The 23,543-nt window shown below is 42.3% G+C and overlaps 1 protein-coding gene across 9 annotated transcripts in view; it reads right to left on the reverse strand.

Moving 5' to 3' along the window:
• MYO6 (myosin VI) overlaps nucleotides 1–23,543 on the reverse strand; it is a 362,182-nt gene that overhangs the window by 108,371 nt on the left and 230,268 nt on the right. For 8 of the 9 annotated variants that reach the window (XM_073569300.1, XM_073569297.1, XM_073569302.1 and 5 more), the window contains exons 18-20: nucleotides 22,754–22,924; nucleotides 5,510–5,548; nucleotides 3,741–3,834 (exon numbers count right to left, since the gene is read on the reverse strand). In XM_073569300.1, coding sequence (XP_073425401.1) covers nucleotides 3,741–3,834; nucleotides 5,510–5,548; nucleotides 22,754–22,924 — 304 coding nt within the window. Of the gene's footprint in view, nucleotides 1–3,740; nucleotides 3,835–5,509; nucleotides 5,549–5,763; nucleotides 5,801–22,753; nucleotides 22,925–23,543 lie in introns of all 9 variants that reach the window. The other variant, XR_012231028.1, reaches the window with a different exon arrangement.

The raw sequence follows: 23,543 nt of genomic DNA on the forward strand, positions 1-23,543 counted from the left end.
GCTCCATAAAGTTCATGATGGGCCCCATAAGATGCTCCACACAAAATACACCCCATATAATGCTGCACAAAGATTAATAATGCCCCCATAAGATGGTCCATAGAATAATATGCCTCATATAGTGCTCCATAAAGGTTATGGCCCCATAAAATGCTCCATAGATTGTGCCCCCATAAGATGCTCCATAGATTATGTCCCCATAAGATGCTCTATAGATTATGCCCCCATAAGATGCTCCATAGATTATGCCCCATATGATGCTCCATAGATTATGCCCTCATATGCTGCTCCATAGATTATGCCCTCATATGCTGCTCCATAGAATATGCCCCCACATGCTGCTCCACAGATTATGCCCCCATATGCTGCTCCATAGATTATGCCCCCATATGCTGCTCCATAGAATATGCCCCATATGCTGCTCCATAGACTATGCCCCATATGCTGCTCCATAGACTATGCACCCATATGCTGTCCCATAGAATATGCCCCCATTTGCTGCTCGATGGAATATGCCCCCATATGCTGCGCCATAGAATATGCCCCCATATGCTGCTCCATAGACTATGCACCCATATGCTGCCCCATAGAATATGCCCCCATTTGCTGCTCGATGGAATATGCCCCCATATGCTGCGCCATAGAATATGCCCCCATATGCTGCTCCATAGACTATGCCCCCATATGCTGCACCATAGAATATGCCCCCATATGCTGCTCCACAGAATATGCCCCCATATGCTGCTCCACAGAATATGCCCCCATATGCTGCTCCACAGAATATGCCCCCATATGCTGCTCCACAGAATATGCCCCCATATGCTGCCCCATAGAATATGCCCCCATATGCTGCTCCATACAATATGCCCCCATATGCTGCCCCCATATGCTGCTCCACAGAATATGCCCCCCATATGCTGCTACACAGAATATGCCCCCATATGCTGCTACACAGAATATGCCCCCATATGCTACTACACAGAATATGCCCCCATATGCTACTACACAGAATATGCCCCCATATGCTGCCCCTATAAGATGCTCCATATAGTATGCTCCCATATACTGCTGCAAAAAAAAAATGCCATACTCACTTCTCCTGCTCAGGACCCGGCACCTGAGATATTCACCTGTCCCCCATTCCCACACTGCTCACCGCTGTCTGCCACGTTATCTGTTAGGGACGTTCAGGCAGCAGAGGGCACGGCGCGCACTAACCACGTCATCACGCCCTCTGCTGGCTAAACGTCACTGAAAGAGGATGCAACAGACAGCGGTGAGGAGCACGGACGACCCCTGACAGGTGAGTATCACTATACTTACCCCCTCCTGGCACGGTCTCTGCAGCCTGGCTTCTCCACGGTCTCCCTTCCTGCCTTCAGCGGTCACGTGGTACCGCTCATTACACTCTTGAATATGCGCATATTCATGAGTTTAATGAGCGGTACCACGTGACTGCTGAAGGCAGGAAGGGAGACCGTGGAGAAACGGGGGGGCTGCAGAGACCGCGCCGGGGGGGTAAGTATGATCTGTGACACCCCCGCTCCCCCTCCGACCCCCCAGGTATATGACTCGTGTATAAGCCGAGAGGGGGACTTTCAGCCCAAAAAATGGGCTGAAAATCTCGGCTTATACACGAGTATATACGGTAATTACCAAGAGATAGAAAGGCTGATTGCTGTGACTGCTAGCATTTAAAAAAGTGCTGTCTTCATAAGAAAACATCAGTCATGATATCAACCTCTTATCATAGAAATGTACATTTTTTACCAAATGTAAATATTTGTCGGACTGTGCTCCAATGTGTATGAGAGCGTTAAAGAAGCAATCGCATCAACATCTATATCCTCTTGATATACAGCACTGAGTATTTACAATTGCTCATTTTATCTTTCTACCAAGCTAATTCTTCTCTTTTCCATTAGGTCTATGACATCATATGATTCAAAACTGACTAGCTGAATCCTACTAAGCTCTATGTAGAAACAGGAGGTCAATTTTCTCTGCACAAGTCATAAGTCACTGCAAAAGTCTCTGGCGGGTGGGGAAGGGGGGAGGAGAGGAACAGCGGGGTCAGGAGTTGAAGATGGGAATGATAAATGCACGGACAACAGACTTCCTGTTTCTACATAGATCAGAGAAAATGGAAGAATTTGCTGGGTATGAGGACAAAATGAGCAACTGTAAGTACACAGTGCTATATAATCTGGTGATTGCAATATATTATGAGGATAAAAACTTTGATGGGGAGTGCTGCTTTAAGATACTATTCCCTTTTACAGACACTCACAGCTATTTTGAGGTCTAGCCACAGATTTTTAATGATGTTCAGATCAGGGGACGGTGGGAACTGTGTGGACCATTGTAAGACCTTCAGCTTGCACCTTTTAAAGGTTGTCTATTGTGGATTTTTTGACATGTGTTTAGCATCATTATCCATTTGTAGAAGCCATCCTCTTTTCAACTTCAGCTTTTTTTTTACAGATGGTGTTATGTTTGCATCAAGAATTTGTTGAAATTTAATTGAATCCATTCGTCCCTCTGTGAAATGTTCTCCGTGCCATTGGCTGCAACACAACCCCAAAGCATGATTGATTCACCCCCATGCTTAATGGTTAGCAACATGTTCTTTTCCTGAAATTCTGTGCCCTTATTATCCACAAATATCTTTGATCATTGTGGCCAAAGAGTTCAATTTCAGCCTCTTCGGTCTAAAGGACTTGTTTACAAAATGTATCAAGTTTGTTTAGATGTTGTATTTTGTATTTTTCATACTTCTGATGCTGAATTTTATGGTAAGGACGCAGGAGAGGTTTTCTTCCATGAAGGCCATATTTGTGCAGGTTTCCCTGAACAGTAGAACAATGTACCACAACTCCAGAGTCTGCTAAATCTTTCTCAAGTTCATTTGCAGTCAAGCAGGGATTCCAATTTGCCTCTCTACCAATCCTACGAGCAGCTCTCACTGACATTTTGCTTGGTCTTCCAGATGTTATCTTGACCTCCACTGTTCCTGTTACCTGCCATTTCTTAATTACATTTCAAACTGATGAAAGGACAACCTGGAAACGCTTTGCTATCATCTAACCTTTTCCCACTTTTTGGGCCTCCACCATGTTCATTTTCAGAGTGCTAGGCAGCTGCTTAGAACTACACTTGGCTGCTGTTTTTTTTGCAAAAGGTTAGTGGAGGCTGAGTTTTTATAAAGTTGGGAAATTTGCATCACCTGACTTTTCCTAACAATGATAGTGAACAAGCCATAACCCTAACAGGTTAATTAAGGTCTGAAACCTTGGTCAAAGTTATCTGAGCACACAAATCTCCAAGGGTGCTCAAACTTTTGAATCAACCCATTTTTCTTTTTGTAATTTTTAAGATGTTAAAAATTATAATATATATATTTTTTGGCTAAAATACAAAGGAAATGTGTCATCTTTAACTTTAGCCCTTTGAGTGCTCATTTCATCTTCAACTTCCTTAACTGTTCGCAATAACAGTAATTTTGACAAGGGAGGCCTTACATGCCTCTGAGTGTGTGTAGAAATGATATATATTATATACAGTATATGTACATACATATACGGCTAGCGATGACTTCCATATATTTACTGACGGCTAGTGATGATTTATATACATTTATTGACGGCTAGTGGATTGTATGTTTATTTCATTTCTGTACAATCTATCAAAAACAAAATAAAAAAACCCTTAAGATAATGTAGAATGAAATGACATATTACCTGAACACTGAAGCTGAGACAGGATTTGCGCTCCCTCAAACTGATGACTTGTCATTTTTAAATTGGGCTTGATGCAACGGATGAAGCTAGATCCCTGTAGGAAATCCAATAAATAACTTGTATAAGAACATTGGTATAAAGTTATTTTACATCTGCACCGTGCAAGAAACCAAGTACAAAGGAGGTTATCCCAAAAATAATTAAAAATCACTGAAATAAAAAGTGGAAAAAAGCACTATGCGACTGACAATTGTTCGCTACCCTGCATGTCAATAATGCAAATCTTGGGCTTTGTTTTCTTCGACCAGGCATTGCATACATTTAAGGGGAAGAAAAAACAAGACCAATGTACTTTAAATGCACACGAGAAATACAAGGAGTGAATGGTCGTCCTTCAAATTCTAATGTCTGTATTGATCACCCTTACTTGGCAAAATGTTACCTGCGCAAGTAGACTACATCTGTCCTTGGACAAAATGGAAGATGTCACTTCAACTCAGAAAATTATTAACTCCAATCCGTTTCTCTAGATTCCCTGATTCAGAAGGACAAAAAAGCTATGCTTCTTCAAAGCATTATTCACGTAAATCCTCTGTAGAGGGCATGGAAAAAGCATTAAAGCTGGAGTGTTCTCGCATTTAGTAAGAGGGATTTATTGAACGGTAACGAAAGTATTTAAGTATCACTCTTGCTAAAGATATTGCGGTAGGAACCTCAGCACCACAAAAGAAAATGAGGCTGTAGGCCTTGATGCAGTGGAAATTTATTTTGATCTGGCAAGTAGTCAAAAACAGATGTGGTCCAACGTTTCGACCAGGAGAATTGAATGGGTGAGTCTCCTCCGATTTATGCATCTTTTTTACATGGATCTTAGGTCAGTAAAAACAAAAAATGCTCATCTGCAAGGCCCCATTGAATAACATTGGTCCGAGTGCTGTGCTTTTATCACAGACAGCACTAGGACCAACAATACGGCACTTAGGCCTCTTTCACACTTCTGTTTTTGACCATCAGTCAAAATCCGCCAGGTTTTGAAAAAAACGGATCCGCCATTTTTTTTTTTGTGGATCCGTTTTTCCCCATTGAGTTGCATTACTGGCGGATGGCCATCCGCTGGATCCGTTTTTTTGCGGATCCGCCAAATTTTTTGCGTCCGCCGGCATGCCTGGACGGATCTTGCAACGTTTTTTTTGTTGTTGGATCCGCATTTTCCAGAGCGCATGCCCGGAGAAAGGAAGTCAGGAGAAAATTAACCCTGAAATCTTTTCTGGCGGACGAAAAAAATTCTCATTCTCTCTCATTCATTCTCTCTCTCCCCCCCCCCCCCCCCCGGCCTGCGGTCCCTTTAAAATTGTTCATTCTGCGGATCCGTCAAAAAACGGATCCTGTGGCATCCGTTCACATCAGTTAAGAACGGATCTGCTTTTCCACCTTTTTGGAATATGACAGTGACGCTCCACTGCATGTCTCGCTGCCTGGGCCGATGCTGGCCACAGTGTGCTGCAGAGCATAGGTATTCTGAGGCATAACATGGGCTTTATCTGCTTCCATTGGCTAACCGACATACTCTAAGCTTATCCGGTGTAGCTGCTTATCAGCGTTACTAGTTATTCATAGAGACACATTGCTGGCAGATTATCAGGCTTCCAAAGACGTTATCAAATCATATTAGTCGGGCCCAGTAACACTTGGCAGGTGGAAAGGTGGAAAATATATGCAGTCAGGCATTGTTAGCGCGCAGAAACAAGAAGACACTGTCATCTTCTTACCGTGCTGCGAAGTTTTTCAAGTAGCAGATTCAGCTGGGTCTATAAGAAAAGAAGACAGTGATGTCAGATATACCACATGTAGGCGGAAGCCTCAGACACTTCACACATGCAGCATGGTGACAAATTGCATGCATTAACAGGCCGCCGTGCATCATTTTTACATGGCGTTAAACATACGGATGAGCAGTCAACACAGATTACAAAAAGCTTGTCATGTACAAATGTTGACGAAGAAGGCGGATTGTGCTACTCACTATTTAAGGGCTGAATAGCCGAACTTACAACTATGCTCTGTAAAGAAAGCGTAGAATCACTACACATAAGAAAGACACAGAGGAATCATTGGAACAGTAGAGGAATACCACTTTGGAGGAAACGCTGCTGGTCTGCAGGAATGGTGGCCACAAGGTGCCAGGGAACTCTAATTTGCCAACAATTAGGATTCATCACACCCTAGAGTTCAAGAGAATCTGTCACCAGATTTTTGTTTATGAGAGCAGCATGATGTAGGGGCAGGGATTCTGATTCCAATGATGCCAAAAGAGAGACATTAGGTGGGTCTTCTACGCTGCTAATGGAGATACAGGATGCAAAGTAGACTTGATGTGGTTTTATTATCCACACATTTCGTAGTCTTCAGACTTTATCAGGATATAGCCACATACAAAAAAAAAAAAGTATGGGGATTATCCTGATGAAGAAGTCTGAAGACTAAACAACATGTTGATAATAAAACTGCATCAGGTCTACTCTATCCTGGATCATTCTTTTGGATCTCAATCAGATGGCAGACGACCGATCTATTGTTTCTCTTCTGGCATTTTCATGGTGGGACTGCAGGAGCTGAGAAATATAAGCTTGATCCTTGTTGTGTGATACATACCTTTATAAGGTGAGCAATTCCCTGCACCTTATTGTCCTTTATCATCAGAAAAGACCCCATAGCGCTTTTTAATCCTCATTTTTTTCCTGATTCCACTGATGATGTATAGCTTACAGGGCTGTTTGCTGCAGGTTTAATAAAATCACAGTTTTCTCTGCTGCAGATCTACCAGTTCTCTTAATGTGGGGATCTGTATAATCCCGCCCACACCTCTGATTGGCAGCTTTTCTTTTTCCTATGCACAGTGTACACAGGAAATTGCCAATCAGTGGTGGGTGTGGAGTTATACAGAGCCCATGAATATGGCAGCAGGTTTACTAGTCCTCCAGTGATAGAATCACTATTTTAGCAGCAGGAGATCAAAACTGCAGTAAGCAGCCCACTAAGTGAGAAATCACTGGAATCAAGGTGTATGGCTCTCATTCATCAAAGCAATTTTGCTTTGATGAGTAAATCGCTTTAAAAAGTTACAAAATTTTGGAGCAAGTTGAAGTTGAGCAAAAATTTTGCGACTTGGCATTTTCAAGCCATTTTCTCCCAACTCCAACAAAATGAGCGAAGTCAGGGCTATATGGATGACCCTGCAGGGGTGTGACGCCATAGTTTGTCATGACGGCGCTGCCCCACTCATTACGGTCACCGCTCTCTTCCTCCCAGTCTCAGGTGGTCTCGCTGAGCTGCCTCTTGCAGCATTTTCAGCTCTGCTCCAGCTCGGTGTGTCTTCACCTAGATGAAGGGAGGTGTGGCCAGACTTTGCAGGAACTTAATCCCCCTGCTGTCTAGAAAACCAAACTCTTCAGGACACAAGTGGTTATTAGGCAGCTCCTCCAACCACTCCTTGGCCTGAACATTGGTTCCTAATTAGTTCATCTGCTAGCATCCCATTTATGCACTGGTTTGTATTGATTCTTCCGTTATCAACCCAGCTAGTATACTTGTCCTGTCTGACCTCTCCACTCCTGTGCTGCCTGCCCTGACCATGGATTGCCTCACCACGCCTTTAACTTCGTCCTCCTATACCTCGTACCTGTGTCTCTGACCCTTTGATCAGCTGCTGCAGACCTGGGTATTGCCCTAGAGTGGTACCTGATGACTACATGTGGCCAAGTCTATCCTCCCCATCAAAGGTTCTAGTGAATACCAGGTGATCACTTAGTTACACCTATCCAGGGTGAGCCGACCCGTGGTGCAGTGGGTCCACACCCACCAGCGTTACAGTTCGTCTAATTGATGACAAGCTGTGATATTCCTTACACCACAAATCTTACTCCAGTAAGAAACTAAAGTTTAGTGGTGAAGCACATGGAGGCAAATGTCACTTGTTAGATGCTCCTGAATCATTACAAGGCATCTGCCACACCCCTTCATCAAGACCGGCAAGAAAATCGATGATCTTGATGAATTAGGGCCCATGTCTTTATATTAGGCTGATTAAGTGGGAAAACCTGGTGACAAATTCCCTTTAATGGAGTTGGCAACCACTGGCATCGCACTCAACTACTGTGCCCCCAAAATAGGCAAATGGCACAGCACATAAGAAATGCGGTTTCTGTCCTGGTGCAATAGTAAGAAGATATGTTAAAAGACCCCCACAGATCGCAATTACAGATAAAGAATTACCTCCTAATGATTCCCAAGAGTTGTCATTCACCTACACAAACACCATAACATTAGTATGTGATGTGTAAAATTGTGAGCTGCAGTTCACCTCTAGATATCAGGAGCCTATAGCGCTGGCAATTATTATCTTCCTGGCACATTAAGGGACTATTAAACTGCCAGAACAACTATGATTCTTACACAAGAGGTAGTGAAAATACATGTTGTACATCTAATTATAGGGTTTTCGTGAGTCTGAGGGCCCACTGTTAGGCCACCTTTTCACCAACCTCATACATAGTAAAGTTCCGAGTTATACACACGTTGGGGTTCCTGTTCCTGGAGGATTCAGGGCCATCTATACTGCATTCTAGTTCTATCATCCGATGACCATTTATCAGCATGGACATACGGATTACCCCAGATCTGAGAACAATTCCTGAACAAGTTTACATTGCTGTCAAGTTGTCATTGGGAAAGGCACTAACCCAACAGCAAACATTGCGTCGATAGGCTTAGTTCACATGTCCAGCAATCATCCTATAGAACAGATTCAGAAGCAACCTGTTGACATATGCAAACACAATTTTGTTGTCCACCTTAAAATAAACTGATTTCAACTGAATCCGTTTTTGTTTTGTTTTTTAACATTGAAACGGATCTGTTAGTTGGCCATCCGTTTTGCACCCATTTGAAAAGGATCCGTTTTTTGCTTACTGGATCTGTTTCAACTAGATTACTTAAGAGTTCACGTATCCATGTGATTATGCTAAAAATTTAATTTTCAGCCTCCAGTAAACAAAAAACGGATCTTTTTCAAATGGGTGCAGAACGGGTGATTAATTAACAGATGCATTTTCCAAAGATTTCAATGTTAAAAAAGCGGATCGAGTTGAAATCAGTTTTTTTTTTCAGGCGGACAAAAAAGTTGTGTCTGCTCAACTTTTTTTTGTGAAAGGATTGCTGATGGTTCTGTTCTATCGGATGATTACCAGACATATGAACAGTGTATTCTTCTATACCGAATGGTGCCCAAAATTAATACCGGATCCCTACCGTGTTATTGCCAAAGAGATAACTTGCAGACTGGGAATTTCCTAAACTAGAGTGTACTGTCAGAGCATCAGTTACGCAGACAGCCCGAGAAGGGTGTTAGTCACAAATGTTGACACTGCCTCACAATTCTACATTTTAATCAGATGAGAGTTGAAAGTTTTATTGAACGGTCACAACGTACGCAGATGGAGCCACTCGCCACAAAGGCAAGCAAACGGAAAATACATCATACAAGAACCATTTCTACAATCTCCGTTTATCATTAACCAGTTTGTTTTTACCAAGTTTTGATTATATATTTTCACAAAATAGTACTGGAAAAATTTTTATTTACTATGCAAGATAGGAATAAAACACAAGTGTGCAACATACAGGAACTTAATTGTAGTTTCAAATATTCTTATTGCTCTAAAAGGGAATTTGTCATGGGGCTTTGCTATGTAAGGACTGAGAGCTTGCATCTGAGGGGAGCTCCAGCCATCCGTACATTATCCTGCATCATACCCGACACCTGAGGCCCTGGTAAGCCCGTAAACTTCATTATCCTGGACTTAGCCTAGCTCCAGAGGGGTTGTTTTGGTTCAGCCTCAGTGGGGCAGGGAACAGCAAATCAACCACACAGAATACAGCTCTGGAGATGTCAGCGGCCATCTTGGGTCCAAGCTCTGACGTACGGAGAGTAGCGAGAGTGCTCCCTCCCCGCCAGCCTGCGGGGGATCTGAACTACGTGAGAGCTGTGGTGTAGAGCCCTGAATAAGGGACCCACAGCCAGCGATTCTCTGCTGGACACAGCAGCTAATGAGGGATCTTTGATTCGGTGAGGAGATTCTCTCATCCCTCCTCCAAGCGATTAGTTCACCGCAGTGGAAAACCTTGTGCCTTTCAGCAGGCACAGAGGGAAGCCCTGTGACAAGGAGCGGATAGCAAGCCATATAATTCCCTAACAAATAGTAGACACAGGCTGAGTGTCATCACAGTGCATAACACAGGCATTGCATATAAACGGACCAGGCTGTGAATACCCCAAAGAGTGAGCAAAGTCTTATATTGCCTAAGCCACTAACTGAACTCACTTTAATAAAAGACTGCTCACACCCCTACAAAACGAATCCTGGGAAGAGTTCAAAAGTGGCAGAAAAGTGTAAAAAATATGCCAGGATTGAACAAGCTGACCCCCCTGCGCCTCAAGGGGACAATATACCTCAACAGCTAAAAATACAGAGCAGCGCGGGTCTTAAATAAGCGAGAATGAGGGGAGTGAGAATCAAGAGGATATGACTCTGAAGCAAGTAACTGAACAGCTTCTACAAGTTATCTCTAGCTGTAAAACATCCCTATCAGGGAAGATTGAGGAGGTACATTCTGAAATGGGGCTTCTCCGGCAAGATATGCAGGCCCATAGAGACTGTATAACAGGCCGAAAATAGGGTATCGAGCTTGGAGGACAGGGTGGAAACGATGGCCACTAAACTAACAAAAGTGGTGGGATCAATAAACGCCTGGTGTCAAAAAGCGGATGACTTGGAAAACAGTCTGCGCTGCAATAATTTGTGTTTCATCGGACTACCAGAGCATGTAGAAGGGCAACAACAAGAGCGTTTTCTGGAGGAGAGGCTCAAGAACATACTCGGGGACGGGTTTTCAACACTGTTTACGGTAAAAAGTGTGCATAGAGTCCCAACCAGACCTCTCCCACGCGGTGCCCCTCCACGCCCATTCCTTGCACATATTCTGAATTGTAAGGACAGAGATACCGCTCTACATTTGGCCAGACAAAAAGGATGATAATGCCACAATCATAATATTTCCTGACTTCTCGGTGGACCAACAAAAACAACACGCCCAATTTCTGGATGTGAAACGGAAACTCGTGGACAGAAATATAATTTACTCCATGATTTACCCTGCCTGCCTGCGTGTTGTCCATGAGGGATCATTGACATTCCTTTTCAACTCCTGAAGAAGCGTCAGAATGGCTTCAACGACACCCTGGACTGAATAAGAAATGAACTCCTTAAATCCGCTGTCACTTATCCAGAGCGATCATTACTGAAGTCTGTAAGGCCTCTTTCACACATCAGTTTTTTGCCATCAGGCAGGATCCGGCTTTTTTTTGTAAAACCGGATCCGGCGAAATGCAATGCCGGATCCAGTTTTTCCCCATTGACTTGCATTAGCGCCGGATTGCGCCGGATGGCATTGCGTTTCATCCGTTTTTTGCCGGATCCGGCTACTTGTCTCATTCCGGCGTCTGGAAAAAACGGCTACTGTAACGTTTTTTGTCTCCGGCAAAAAGGCCGGAAGCGCCGGATCCGACGCTTCCGGCTTTTTGCTACAATGAAAGTCTATGGGCGCCGGAATGCGCCGGATCCAGAAAAAGACGGATCCAGCCACCGGATCCGGTTTTTTTAAGTCTGCGCATGCTCAGATCCAATTGGCCAGCCCCCAGGAAACAGATATAACCTGCTAGACGGATCCAGCAGAAAAATGGATCCGTTTCTACAGTTCTCCAAAATTTATGCCGGATCGTTTTTTTCTAAAAATAGCCGGATCCTGCCTGACGGCAAAAAACTGATGTGTGAAAGTAGCCTAAGACTCTGTTTCCATTAATCGAGCATTAGGAACTCCGTTAGGAAGACACGAGATCCAACTCTACCCGCACTGTGATCAGTGAAGGTATCCCTCAAATACAAAAATGCTAACCACAAAGAATGGTTATTTGTGTCGACTGTATGCTTTTCTTCCTCTTGGTTTTGTTGCAATGACTCTTGTTTATTGGTTGACAGCTGCTAGAACAACCTTTGTATTCGCCGACTATTATACACTAATGTTTTGTACTTTAGTAGGAACCCCCTCCAGATTATGCAAACTCTGCAATGTGGATAAATATGGAATTTCATAAGAACGTACCGAAGCCCAAACGAATAGACTGGTAAAAAGTTGAAGAATGGCATTTGTAAACTATCTTGATAATCCTACTGTCCAGAAATGTAATGGGTTCTGAGCTAGTATGTATGACATGGAATGTAAGGGGCCTAAAATCCCCACGGAAAAGAATCAAAGTTATCTCACAGGTAAAGAAATACCACTCTCATATAATAAGCCCTGGCAGAGACTCACCTCACTAGAGATAAAGCCAAATGGATCCATAAGCCATGGGTGCAATGGTCGTTACACTACTTCCACATGAGCTATTCAAGAGGAGTTTCTCTTCTTACACATAAGTCAGTAAGATGGGAGGTTAAAGCCTCCCGTAGAGACCCACAGGGACGATTTGTATTTGTCCACACGAGTATTCTAAAAATTATGTTATTCTATGTATATATAATCCACCACCAGCCAATATAAGTATTGTACAAAAAGCTGTGAGCTTTGTGTTGAACTACCCAAAGGCACATATTTTATGCATGGGCAATTTTAACCTCGTAATGGATAACACACTAGATAGACTACGACTAGGTAGTGGCGACACTTCAACAACACCTTCTCCCACCAACATGGCTACATATATGGAAGGAAATGGTTGAATAGACCTGTGGAGATTGAGACACCCAAGCACAAGAGAATACACCTGTCACTTCTCTACCAGACGCACCTTGTCGAGTCTGGACTATATATTTGGCTCTAATAATTTGATGTTATGGGTAGATAAAGTAGAACATGGAGGCAGAGGAGTGTCAGACCACAGCCCGATGGTGTTCGCTCTTAAGTTTGGCTGTATCACTCGCAGACCATTATGGAAATTAAATTCATTCTGCCTTAAATTAATTGGCCCATATCACAGAACAATTGCACAACTAGACTGCTTTATATCAACACATACTGAACCCCATAATGTCAACTTATGCTGGGACACATTGAAAGCAAAGCTAAGGGGCTGTCTCTCATCTACAATCTCATACGTTGAGAGTCATATCCAAGGAAGATGCAGAAATAGAGGTTAAATTAAAAGAATCTGAAAAGAAATATATTGCAGAGCCTTCGAGTGGCAATAGGTCAGAATAGCTCTGCTCTCACAGATTGGATTTAGCTTCTAGGTGTTTTGTGTACAAACGGAAATTATTCTTCACAAGGCAATCCTACTTTGAATTGGGTTACCAATCTAGCAAGTAATTGGCTTACATGGCCCATCAAGATAATGCATCTAACACCATACTTGAAATTAGGAGGCCAGACGGCTCTATAGCCACCTCCGCTGAAGACATACTCATTCAATTTCATGATTACTATAATTCACTACATGAGTCCAAAAGAGGCTATAACACTGAACACTGCCTCTCATACCTGTCAGACTTGCGATTCCTGAAACTGACCCATTCTCAGTAATCCATCCTGGAGGCAGATTTTACATTGGATGAGATAATTACTGCTATTAAAGAAAGGCACCAGGCCCAGATGGTTTTCCCATTGAATTATACCTCAAATACCAAGATACTCTAGCCCCCCTTTTATTGGATGTCTTTGAGTAGACCAATCAAGGGGAACACTTACCAAACGCCTTTAATGAGGAAAACATAATAGTTGTTAAAAAAGGAGGGAAAGACACGCTAGAATGTGGAAAATACCATTCAATCTCGTTAGTAAATGTAGATTACAAGATATTCAAAAATATCCTAGCCACTAAACTTAATAGAGTCATTCTCGAAATTATACATCCATATCAGACTGGGTTCATGCCAGGGAAACGTACCCCATTTAATATCAGAATGGTGCAGACCATTGTACAATACATCTCACTGATACAAGATAATGAGTGGGCCCTGGCTTCACTTGATGCAGCTAAGGCTTTTGACTTTGGAGAGTGGCCCTTCTTGTCCGCATGCCTCCAGAGATTCGCATTTGGTCCCAAGAACACCAAATGGGTCCACATGTTGTATGCAGCACCTACAGCTCAATTAATAATCAACAACATTTCATCCGATCCCTTCCCCCTTGGAAGGGGGATGAGGCAGGGCTGCCCTCTATCCCCGGCCGTATTTGCTTTAGCCATAGAAGCTTTATCAATAAGAATACGCTTTACAACAACAATTATGGGCATTACCATAGCAGTGCAATCCGAACCAATACTATTGGCTTATACGCGGACGATATGGTAATATTTATGGACAAGGTTGAAGAAACTTTACTACAGGTCATATCCACTATAGACACATTTAGCAAATATTCCGGACTCTACATATTGGGATAAGTTGGCACTAATGTCTCTCCAACATTCATCAGGGGTCTATTTGAAGCGGCTATGCCCGACTCCCAACTGTGTCTCAGTTTAAATACCTGGGCATTATTATACAGAAAGCAGAAATAAGTTCCCATCTAACATCTCCCCCCTGCTTGACCACACTAAACTTAGATTCACACAATGACGCAAATTACCACTTTCAGCTAATGGAAGGATAAATCTAGTTAAAATGATTCTACTTCCTAAATTTAGCTATATATTTCAGCATAGTGGGGTACCCATATCTAAGTTCTTCTTTTCAACTCGTAGCTCATTAATCACTGGATTTATCTGGAGAAACTCTAAGCTTAAACTTAAACTGTCTATCCTACAAAGGCCCAAAAAGCAAGGCAGGGCGGCGCTACTAGACTTCTTTTTATGCTACCTAGCGGGACAGCTTAGGGAAATAGACTCATGGATGACAGATACTCCTCTGTTGTGAATTCTCTTGCTCGGAGTTCTGAGCTGAAGCTCCCTCTGCTCCCTCTGGTGGTTGCTGAGAGTAGTGGAGCTGGCCAGGTGGTTGGAGGTTCCCCACCTGACGACGATAATTGGAAACCTGGGATTACTGGCTGGGAGCATATAATTGAGCTGGCTGCTCTTGGAGGTTGATGGTGATTTCTTCAGTGTGCATTTGGAGCTCTTTTGTCCCCTGCCTGATCTGCATGGTTCAGCTAAGTAATTCTTTTGCTAATCCTTTGCATCTAATCTGGTTGTGTCTTTTTTTGCTTTCTGTTTTGCTGCTAGGGTTCAGCGCTGGGCCCTGCTTCATATGTTGCAGCTTGTTCAGTCCCTTGTTATGTTAGTATCTTTTTGCTTGCTGCCAATTTATACCAGAGTGCTGATCTAGTGGGGGTGAGATCGTGTGATCTCAGGTTTTTTTGTATTTCAGTAGTGTTGGACTTTTTCAGGGTTTTGTGCGTGATTGCAGACAGTATCTTTTCTATCCTATCCTGTCTAGACAGCTTGGGCCCCACCGTTTGCTCAGTCTGTTCTCTGCCTGTGTTTGTGTCTCATTTTGTCTCACCGACAATAAATGTTTGGGGGCTGTCTATACCTTTGGGAATCTTCTCCGGGGCAGTTTAGATTTCATCTTTCTGTCTTTAGGCTTAGTTAATCCTCCGGCTGTGACAAGGCGTCTAGGGCATCGTATGAACGCCCCACGGCTACTGCTAGTTGTGCGGATAGGATCAGGGGTCTGCAATCCGCTTAGTTACCAACCTGGCCTTCTGGTGGTTTAGCCTGTTCCTGCCATCCTCCTTGGTGACCCATTCATAATACTCCTCTGCCTAACTCAGAGAATCATTTGACACAAGAGGAGGGGATTCTTGGGATTTCTGGAGACAGATAAACCAAACATTCCTAGGATGTTACCTCTCCTTAGGCTTACCCGCACAATCTGGAGACAAGCTAAAAGAGTAACTGATTTCACTGAGGTTTTGGCAGAAATGCCACTCTGGCACAACACATACTTCCCTTCTCTACAAGAACATTCCTCATCTGCTTTCTGGAGCTCCAGCAATGTATTGAAAGTAAAACACTTATATAATCAAAATATTCTAATGTCTTTTGAACAGATACAGACTCAATATGCAGTCCCAAGAGCTCAATTCTTCAGGTATCTACAACTTAGGTCAGCGATCCAATCCCATATAAGTACATACAGGTACGCAGATATCTTCTCTCCCGCTGATTGGCATTCTTAAATCACAGGGACCACAAGGTCTTATGTTGTCCACTCTATACCTATCTACTGTCAGCAAACATGGACTCTACTTCTTTGGCGGTTAAGGGAAAATGGCAGCTCTTGCTTCCTAACATTCAGGAGGAGGACTGAGAGGAGATGCTGGAGTCCTCAAACAAGGTTTCCCCATCAGCTAACAACAAAATGACCCAATTATATATAATCCATCAAGTATATCTTACACCAGCTAAATTAGCAAAAATGGGTCGTTCTCACACCTCGGAATCCCCGAGATGTCATGAGTTGGAGGCCGACTTAATACACATGACGTGGAGGTGTCCAGTACATTCTGGCAGGAGGTTACCACCTTCTTGTCATCCCTAATAGCAATATCAATTCCCCTGGATACCTTGGTGTGCCTGTTTGGCGTTGTAGAAGAAGATAATTGGGACCATTATATTAAAATATTTCTCCGAGCGTCTCTATTTTTGGCCAGGAAATTAATAGTGCTGAGATGGATGGGTAGTTTACACCCAACACCGAGATCCTGGGTAGAACTTGTCAATTCAGTGATTCCATATGAAAACACAGTCTATCAAAATAGAAGGCACCCTGGGAAATTCTATAAAATATGGGACTTCTGGAACTCAACACCCGTCACTATCTAACAAGTGCCTAAGAATATTAACGTGGGAGGGTGTGCCCAAACCACATTTACAGGTGCATCGGTTTTTCCAGCAGAAATGTTCATTTTTAGTTATTGTTATGTAAATAGTTATTGGGTATCGATCTCCAAGTTTTGAGGTTGACGTTATATGCGATCCAGTAAATGTATACTGAGATGACAAGTTAGAATTTGTGGTTAGATGTATGTGAAATATATAACCACAGTGTAACATTGCTGGACGGTTAATGACCAGACATGGGAAAGAACACTACTAATTCATACATTGTTGCTTTCAATTTTGTAAACCAGTGTAATAACGTGTACTCCTGTTTATGGACATGGGAAATGTGTTTGTTCATATGTATATTTTCAATAAAGTATAAAAAAAAAGGGGGGGGAAATTGTGAGCTGGTTTATGCTATGCAATTAGAACCCAGCATGAGGTAGAGGCTGAGACACTGATTTCAGGGATGTGTAATTTATTAGGCTGTGTGCTGTTTCAATATAATAAGTGTTTCATCAGCAGGAGATTATCACTACAGGACTACAGCTCCCGTGCATCCTGGTCCAGCCACACCCCCAGCACTGATTAGTAGCTCACTGTTAATAGACAATGTACACAGAAAGCTGTGGCGTGGGCAGCTTTTGAGCTCTGCTATATGCTACATCTAAAAGCTCTGATAGTTGGTGCAGCATGTGTGATACTATGTGATTCATCACTGGAATCAGGGTCTCTTTCCCTACATTATGCTGCTCACGGACAAGGTAGCAAAAACCGGATGACAGATTCCCTTTAAAGATACAACAACCTATCCATCCATAAGATGCAGCATAACTAATTGACTTTGCTTGTTGGGACAGGAATTAACATCCCCTAGCTTTATCCAAGCGAGTTATCGAGAAGATGTTTGGTCTGCGGCCAATCAGGATTCAGCTCCCTCTCTTTTACGCTGGGTTTAATGACCGCCGATTGACTAAATGTAACCCCATCACTGGTCATTTACAAACCCGTTTCGTCAGGCCGACTTCACTTCCATGCAAGATCATTAAAATGACTGTTCTTTGTGCACAGAATATCATTGTTGCTCTCAGAAGCATGTCCTGTTTACATAGGACAATGTGCTGCCGAGAACAAGGACTTTTAACCAAACTGACAAATCATCTCACTCAACAAATGAGTGCTGTGCTTGTTCATTGGGCACCTGTCGGCCTGTTTAGATTGGTCAATGGTCAGGAAAAGGGTTAGCTCAGGGGTTGAGGATTGCATTACTAACCCGACAAGCTAGACCCCTAATCTGTGACTGCATAGAAGCAGGGCTGTGGAGTCGGAGTCGGTGCTCATTTTGGTGGAGTCGGAGTTGGAGTCGGTATAAAATGGACCGACTCCTAAAATATATAATAAATTGGGTACAGTAGTTCAATGCAGAATGTGTTGAATATTTTTTCATAGGAATTTGGGAAAGTTATGAAATGTCCTATAAATGGCTGCTCTATTCCTGATCTAAGGCTACATTCACACACAGCGTTTTTCCTGTGTTTTTGGAAGATACGTTTTTCAGTTGCAAAAGCCGATCAGCTTTTTAAAAAACCGCATCACCTGAAAGGTTTTTGAGCTCATAGATAATGTTTTCAGTAGCAAAAGCAGATTAGAAATCTGCTCTATCTATATATCCATATCTGCCTATCCATATCATATCTGTACCAAAAAGAATGAAAGCCGGATAGCACACAGACTAACACTACTTTTTTTAGCACCAGTCAGGTACACCTCATAGCTGCCCAAAAGGATGCCCAGGACAGGCATTGCTCGTCTTCAGTAACATCAACTGATAGTTGGAATAAGCAGACTGCATTCATCACCACATCTTCTTAAGGTGCAGGCTTTATTTTCAAGTGTAGGGGTGTGCAGTATGAGGTTCTGCAGCAGCTGAGGTGTGCAGTATGAAATTCTGCGGAACAGTATGAGGTTCTGCACCCCCCCACCCCCCTAGGTTTGATCCTGGCTACGCCCATAGTGTGAATGTAGCCTGAGGATCTAGGCTTTATCTTGGCCGAGATAAGTCATAGTGTGTGTGTGTGTGTATGTGTGTGTGTGTATATATATATATATATATATATATATATATATATATATATATATATATATATATATATATATATATCTATCTATCTATATCTACACATATATACACACACACGGCATATATATATATATATATATATATATATATATATATACATACATACATACACACACACACACACACACACACACACAGTACAGACCAAAAGTTTGGACACACCTCAATCAAAGCGTTTATTTTCATGACTATGAAAATTGTAGATTCACTCTGAAGGCATCAAAACTATGAATTAACACATGTGGAATTATATAATTAACAAAAAAGTGTGAAACAACTGAAAATATGTCTTATATTCTAGGTTCTTCAAAGTAGCCACCTTTTGCTTTGATTTCTGCTTTGCACACTCTTGGCATTCTCTTTTTTGTTAATTATATAATTCCACATGTGTTAATTCATAGTTTTGATGCCTTCAGAGTGAATCTACAATTTTCATATTCATGAAAATAAAGAAAACTCTTTGAATGAGAAGGTGTGTCCAAACTTTGGTCTGTTCCGTATGTATGTAATCGATATTATACAGTGTATTACATATTTACAATTTATTACAGGTTTTTGTGTTCTAAAGTTGTATTCCAATAAATAGATATTATGTTCTATCTAAATATCTAGATTATTGTATCATAGAAATGATTAAATGTCTGATGTTCACATGTGGGAGTCGGAGTCGGAGTAAGGGAAATTGAGGAGTCGGAGTCGCAGGTTTGGCTTACTGACTCCACAGCCCTGCATAGAAGAAGCTGTTATCAGGGGGCTGGCTTGTGTCAGACCCCAGGAAGCGGCCATAATATGCAAATGAGGCATGACCATGCACCAAACGCTTGGCTACGCCAAGGGTCCACAAAAGCCTCCTCATCTGTATGTGTGTTAATAGAGATTTTCTCAGGCACTGTGCCAATAGCAGGTAGATGCTAGCATAAGCTTTTATAAAAGCCAAGTCGCCTGCAATACTATATGGGTCATTTAGAATGCAGTTTGGAGGTTACGGACTGCCTTTAAGCAGAATCCTTTATTCTACAGCATGTGTAATAAGGTATTACAGACCAATGTCAGAAAACCAACATGGGTGGAATACATGAAGAACACGTGACCAGGACAAAGCTGATATTGCATATATAATAACATAGTACAATTTAAAAGACAGCTGTATTGGAATCAGAAATAAAAAAAAAAAAAGATCACCAGCAACAACGATGGATGGATAAAAAAAAAAAAAATCACAAGAGCATTGTCTATTGCCAAAGGGCCCATACACAATAGATGACCCAACAATGATTCTCTCCAGACTCCTCCATACAGAGGACAGCTTGCTCTAGTGAGCTTTCCTTTGTTCTCTAGAAGAGTGCCGCTGCCAGACCCCTCTGGTGGGGCTTATCATGCCGAGAACAAGAGGACCCACAGTCTGAAATCAGTGCAGCCGAATCCTTATCCTCCCTGTCATCTGTCAGGGCAAAGTCAGGAGACCCTTATACAAAATAGACTGTCGTATGAGCCACCGATAGGGGTCATTCTGGCTAACTAAAGTCTAGTTTGTGTAGGGGCCTTAAAGGAAATATTTCAGCAGGTTTTTGCTATATAATAAAAGAGCAGCATGATGTAGGGATAGGGACCTTGATTCCACATACGTATCACGTATTGAACTGTGTGTTATTTTAATAAATTAGTGTTCTATCAGCAGGAGATTAATACTAGAGGACTAGTTGTCTCGTGTCATGTAGTCCACCTGGTCTGTGTAACACTGCCCCACCACTGATTGGCAGCATTTTGCCAGTGTACAAAGATAGCTGCCAATCAGTGATGTGGGTGGGCTCATACAGAGGTCAGCATTCAGAGAACACAGGGATTTTATCAAAACTACAACAACCAGTATAGTAAGTGATGCCTCATTAGAATCAGGGTCTCTGCCCCTGCATCATAATGACCTCAGATAACATATAATAATAATAATAATAATAATAATAATAATAATACATTTTATTTCTATAGCGCCGACATATTCCGCAGCACTTTACATTTCAGAGGGGATTTGTACAGACAATAGACATTACGGCATAACAATAATCAATAGATTATAACAAATACCAAGAGGAATGAGGGCCCTGCTCGCAAGCTTACAGTCTATGAGGAAAGAGGTAGACATGAAAGGTGGGTGGTAACGGTTGCCCTGATTGTATGGACCAGCCATAATGTTAAGTGTCTAATGGATGCATAAAGCATGTGGGAACATGATGCGGGGAACCTGGTTATGGTAAAACTTTTGGCTGTGCCACACAGGGATAGATTAGGTTATTGTGTTGAGGCGATAGGCCAGTCTGAATAAATGCGTTTTCAGGGCACGCTTAAAATTGTGGGGATTGGGGACTAATCGTATTGACCTGGGAAGTGCATTCCAAAGAATTGGCACAGCATGTGTAATGTCTTGGAGACCGGAGTGGGAGGTTCTGATTATTGAGGATGCTAACCTCAGGTCATCAGCAGAACGGAGGGCGCGGGTAGGGTGGTATACTGAAACAAGGGAGGAGATGTAGGGTGGTGCTGAGCCATGGAGGGCTTTGTGGGTGAGGGTAATAAGTTTATACTGAATTCTGAAGTGGATGGGTAGCCAGTGTAATGACTGGTACAAAGTAGAGGCATCGGTGTAACGATTGGTGAGGAATATGATCTTGGCTGCAGCATTCAAGACAGATTGGAGAGGGGAGAGTTTGGTAAGAGGGAGACTGACTAGAATACAGTTACAATAGTCGAGACGAGAATGAATAAGAGAAACAGTAAGAGTTTTTGCAGAGTCAAAAGTAAGAAAAAGTCGAATTCTAGAAATGTTTTTGAGGTGCAGATGACAAGAGCAAGCCAGTGATCGAATGTGGGGGGCAAAGGAAAGCTCGGAGTCAAGTATGACCCCAAGACAGTGGGCCTGTTGCTGGGGAGTAATAGTGGAACCACACACAGAATTTGTAGAGGGAGGAAACACAAGGAGTTCAGTCTTTGACAGGTTCAGTTTCAGATACAGTGAGGACATGATGTTAGACACAGCGTTTAGACAATCGCCGGTGTTTTCTAGAAAGGCTGGCGTGATGTCAGGAGAAGAAGCGTATAATTGGGTGTCATCAGCATAGAGATGGTACTGGAAACCAAATCTACTAATTGTTTGACCAATAGGGGCAGTGTACAAGAAGAAGAGGAGGGGGCCTAGAAAAGATCCTTGAGGAACCTCAACAGTAAGGGGAAGGTGAGAGGAGGAACCGGCAAAAGATACAGTAAAGGAGCGGTCAGAGAGATAGGAGGAGAACCAGGAGAGAACGGTGTCCTTGAGGCCAATGGAACGGAGCATAGTGAGGAGGAGCTGATGATCCACAGTGTCGAATGCTGCAGAGAGATCCAAGAGAATTAGCATGGAGTAATGACCATTTGATTTAGCTGTTAGTAGATCATTAGAGACTTTAGTGAGGGCAGTTTCAGTAGAGTGTAAAGAGCGAAAACCGGATTGGAGAGGGTCGAGAAGAGAGTTATCAAAGAGATAGCGGATAAGACGGGAGTGGACCAGGCGTTCCAGGAGTTTAGAGATGAAGGGAAGATTAGAGACAGGTCTATAGTTAGCGGCACAGTTTTGGTCGAGGGATGGTTTTTTAAGTAGTGGATGTATGATGGCATGCTTAAATGAGGAGGGAAAGATACCAGAAGAGAGAGAAAGGTTAAATATTTTAGTTAGGTGAGGGGTGACAGCAGGGGAAAGGGACTGGAGGAGATGTGACGGAATTGGGTCACTGGTGCAAGTGGTTGGGAGAGAAACATAGCAAAACACTGCTGACAGATTCCCTCTAAGATTGTGAGATTACTGCATTTTTCTTTAGTCCTGCTGTTACAGACATCTAACCTAGAAAAGTGACTACAACTAGCATCACAGCGCCAGGGGAACAGAACTGGAATCATTTTCACAGGACTTTTCATGCAGTGTAAAAATTGAGCATTGTGCACAATAAATACAGTAATATATTATACCTTGAACTTGTTCCCCACACTGATGAAACTGAGTTTTCCCGTCTTTTGCTTGGAATCTTTGTGATTATTGACTGATTCAAAAAGTTCTCGTACAAATTTATCTTTGGACTCGCATATGAGGGACTCCAGTGACATATGCAGAGCATCATTGTTCTTCTCCACAAATTGGGTCTAGAGGGAAAAGAAAACATATTTAAACAAGTGACTTCACAAATTCAATCCAGGATACTAGAAGAAATAAAATATATATATATATATATATATATATATACATATATACATACACACACACATGACCTAAATCCATATATCATGCCTTTAGAGCGGCATGAGGCACCTTCCTGGTCACACCAACGATCATACATGGGAGAATGCCAGTAACATTTTTTTTACTAGCTAGGTTATTTGCAGAATTTATTTTAAGAATATATCGCTTTATGTGAAACAGATCTGATTTATTTGAATCATGCAAAAATGAAATAAGTTACCATACTTCTAGAAGTCCATCACACTTTGAACATATTTACATACGGTGTATGCAAGTTCAGATTCCTCTTTGTTTCTCTTTCACCTCTATCTTGATTCTAAGAATTCACTCTGCATTTTATTCCTTTATGGTCTGTCATAAGTAACACAGATAATCTCATACCTGCTAAAAGTGATGTTATTCAGAACATCAAAATTAATGGGTAACTCCCCATAAGCATGGGAACCTACATAGAATACCGGAGTCAAATTGCCCCAACAAAGACTAATTTTCAAAGTCACACTTGTCAGTAAAAATATTCAA

This window comes from Dendrobates tinctorius, unplaced genomic scaffold, assembly GCF_039654945.1.
Source record: "Dendrobates tinctorius isolate UK_male_01 unplaced genomic scaffold, ASM3965494v1 ptg000024l, whole genome shotgun sequence".
Taxonomy (NCBI): domain Eukaryota; kingdom Metazoa; phylum Chordata; class Amphibia; order Anura; family Dendrobatidae; genus Dendrobates; species Dendrobates tinctorius.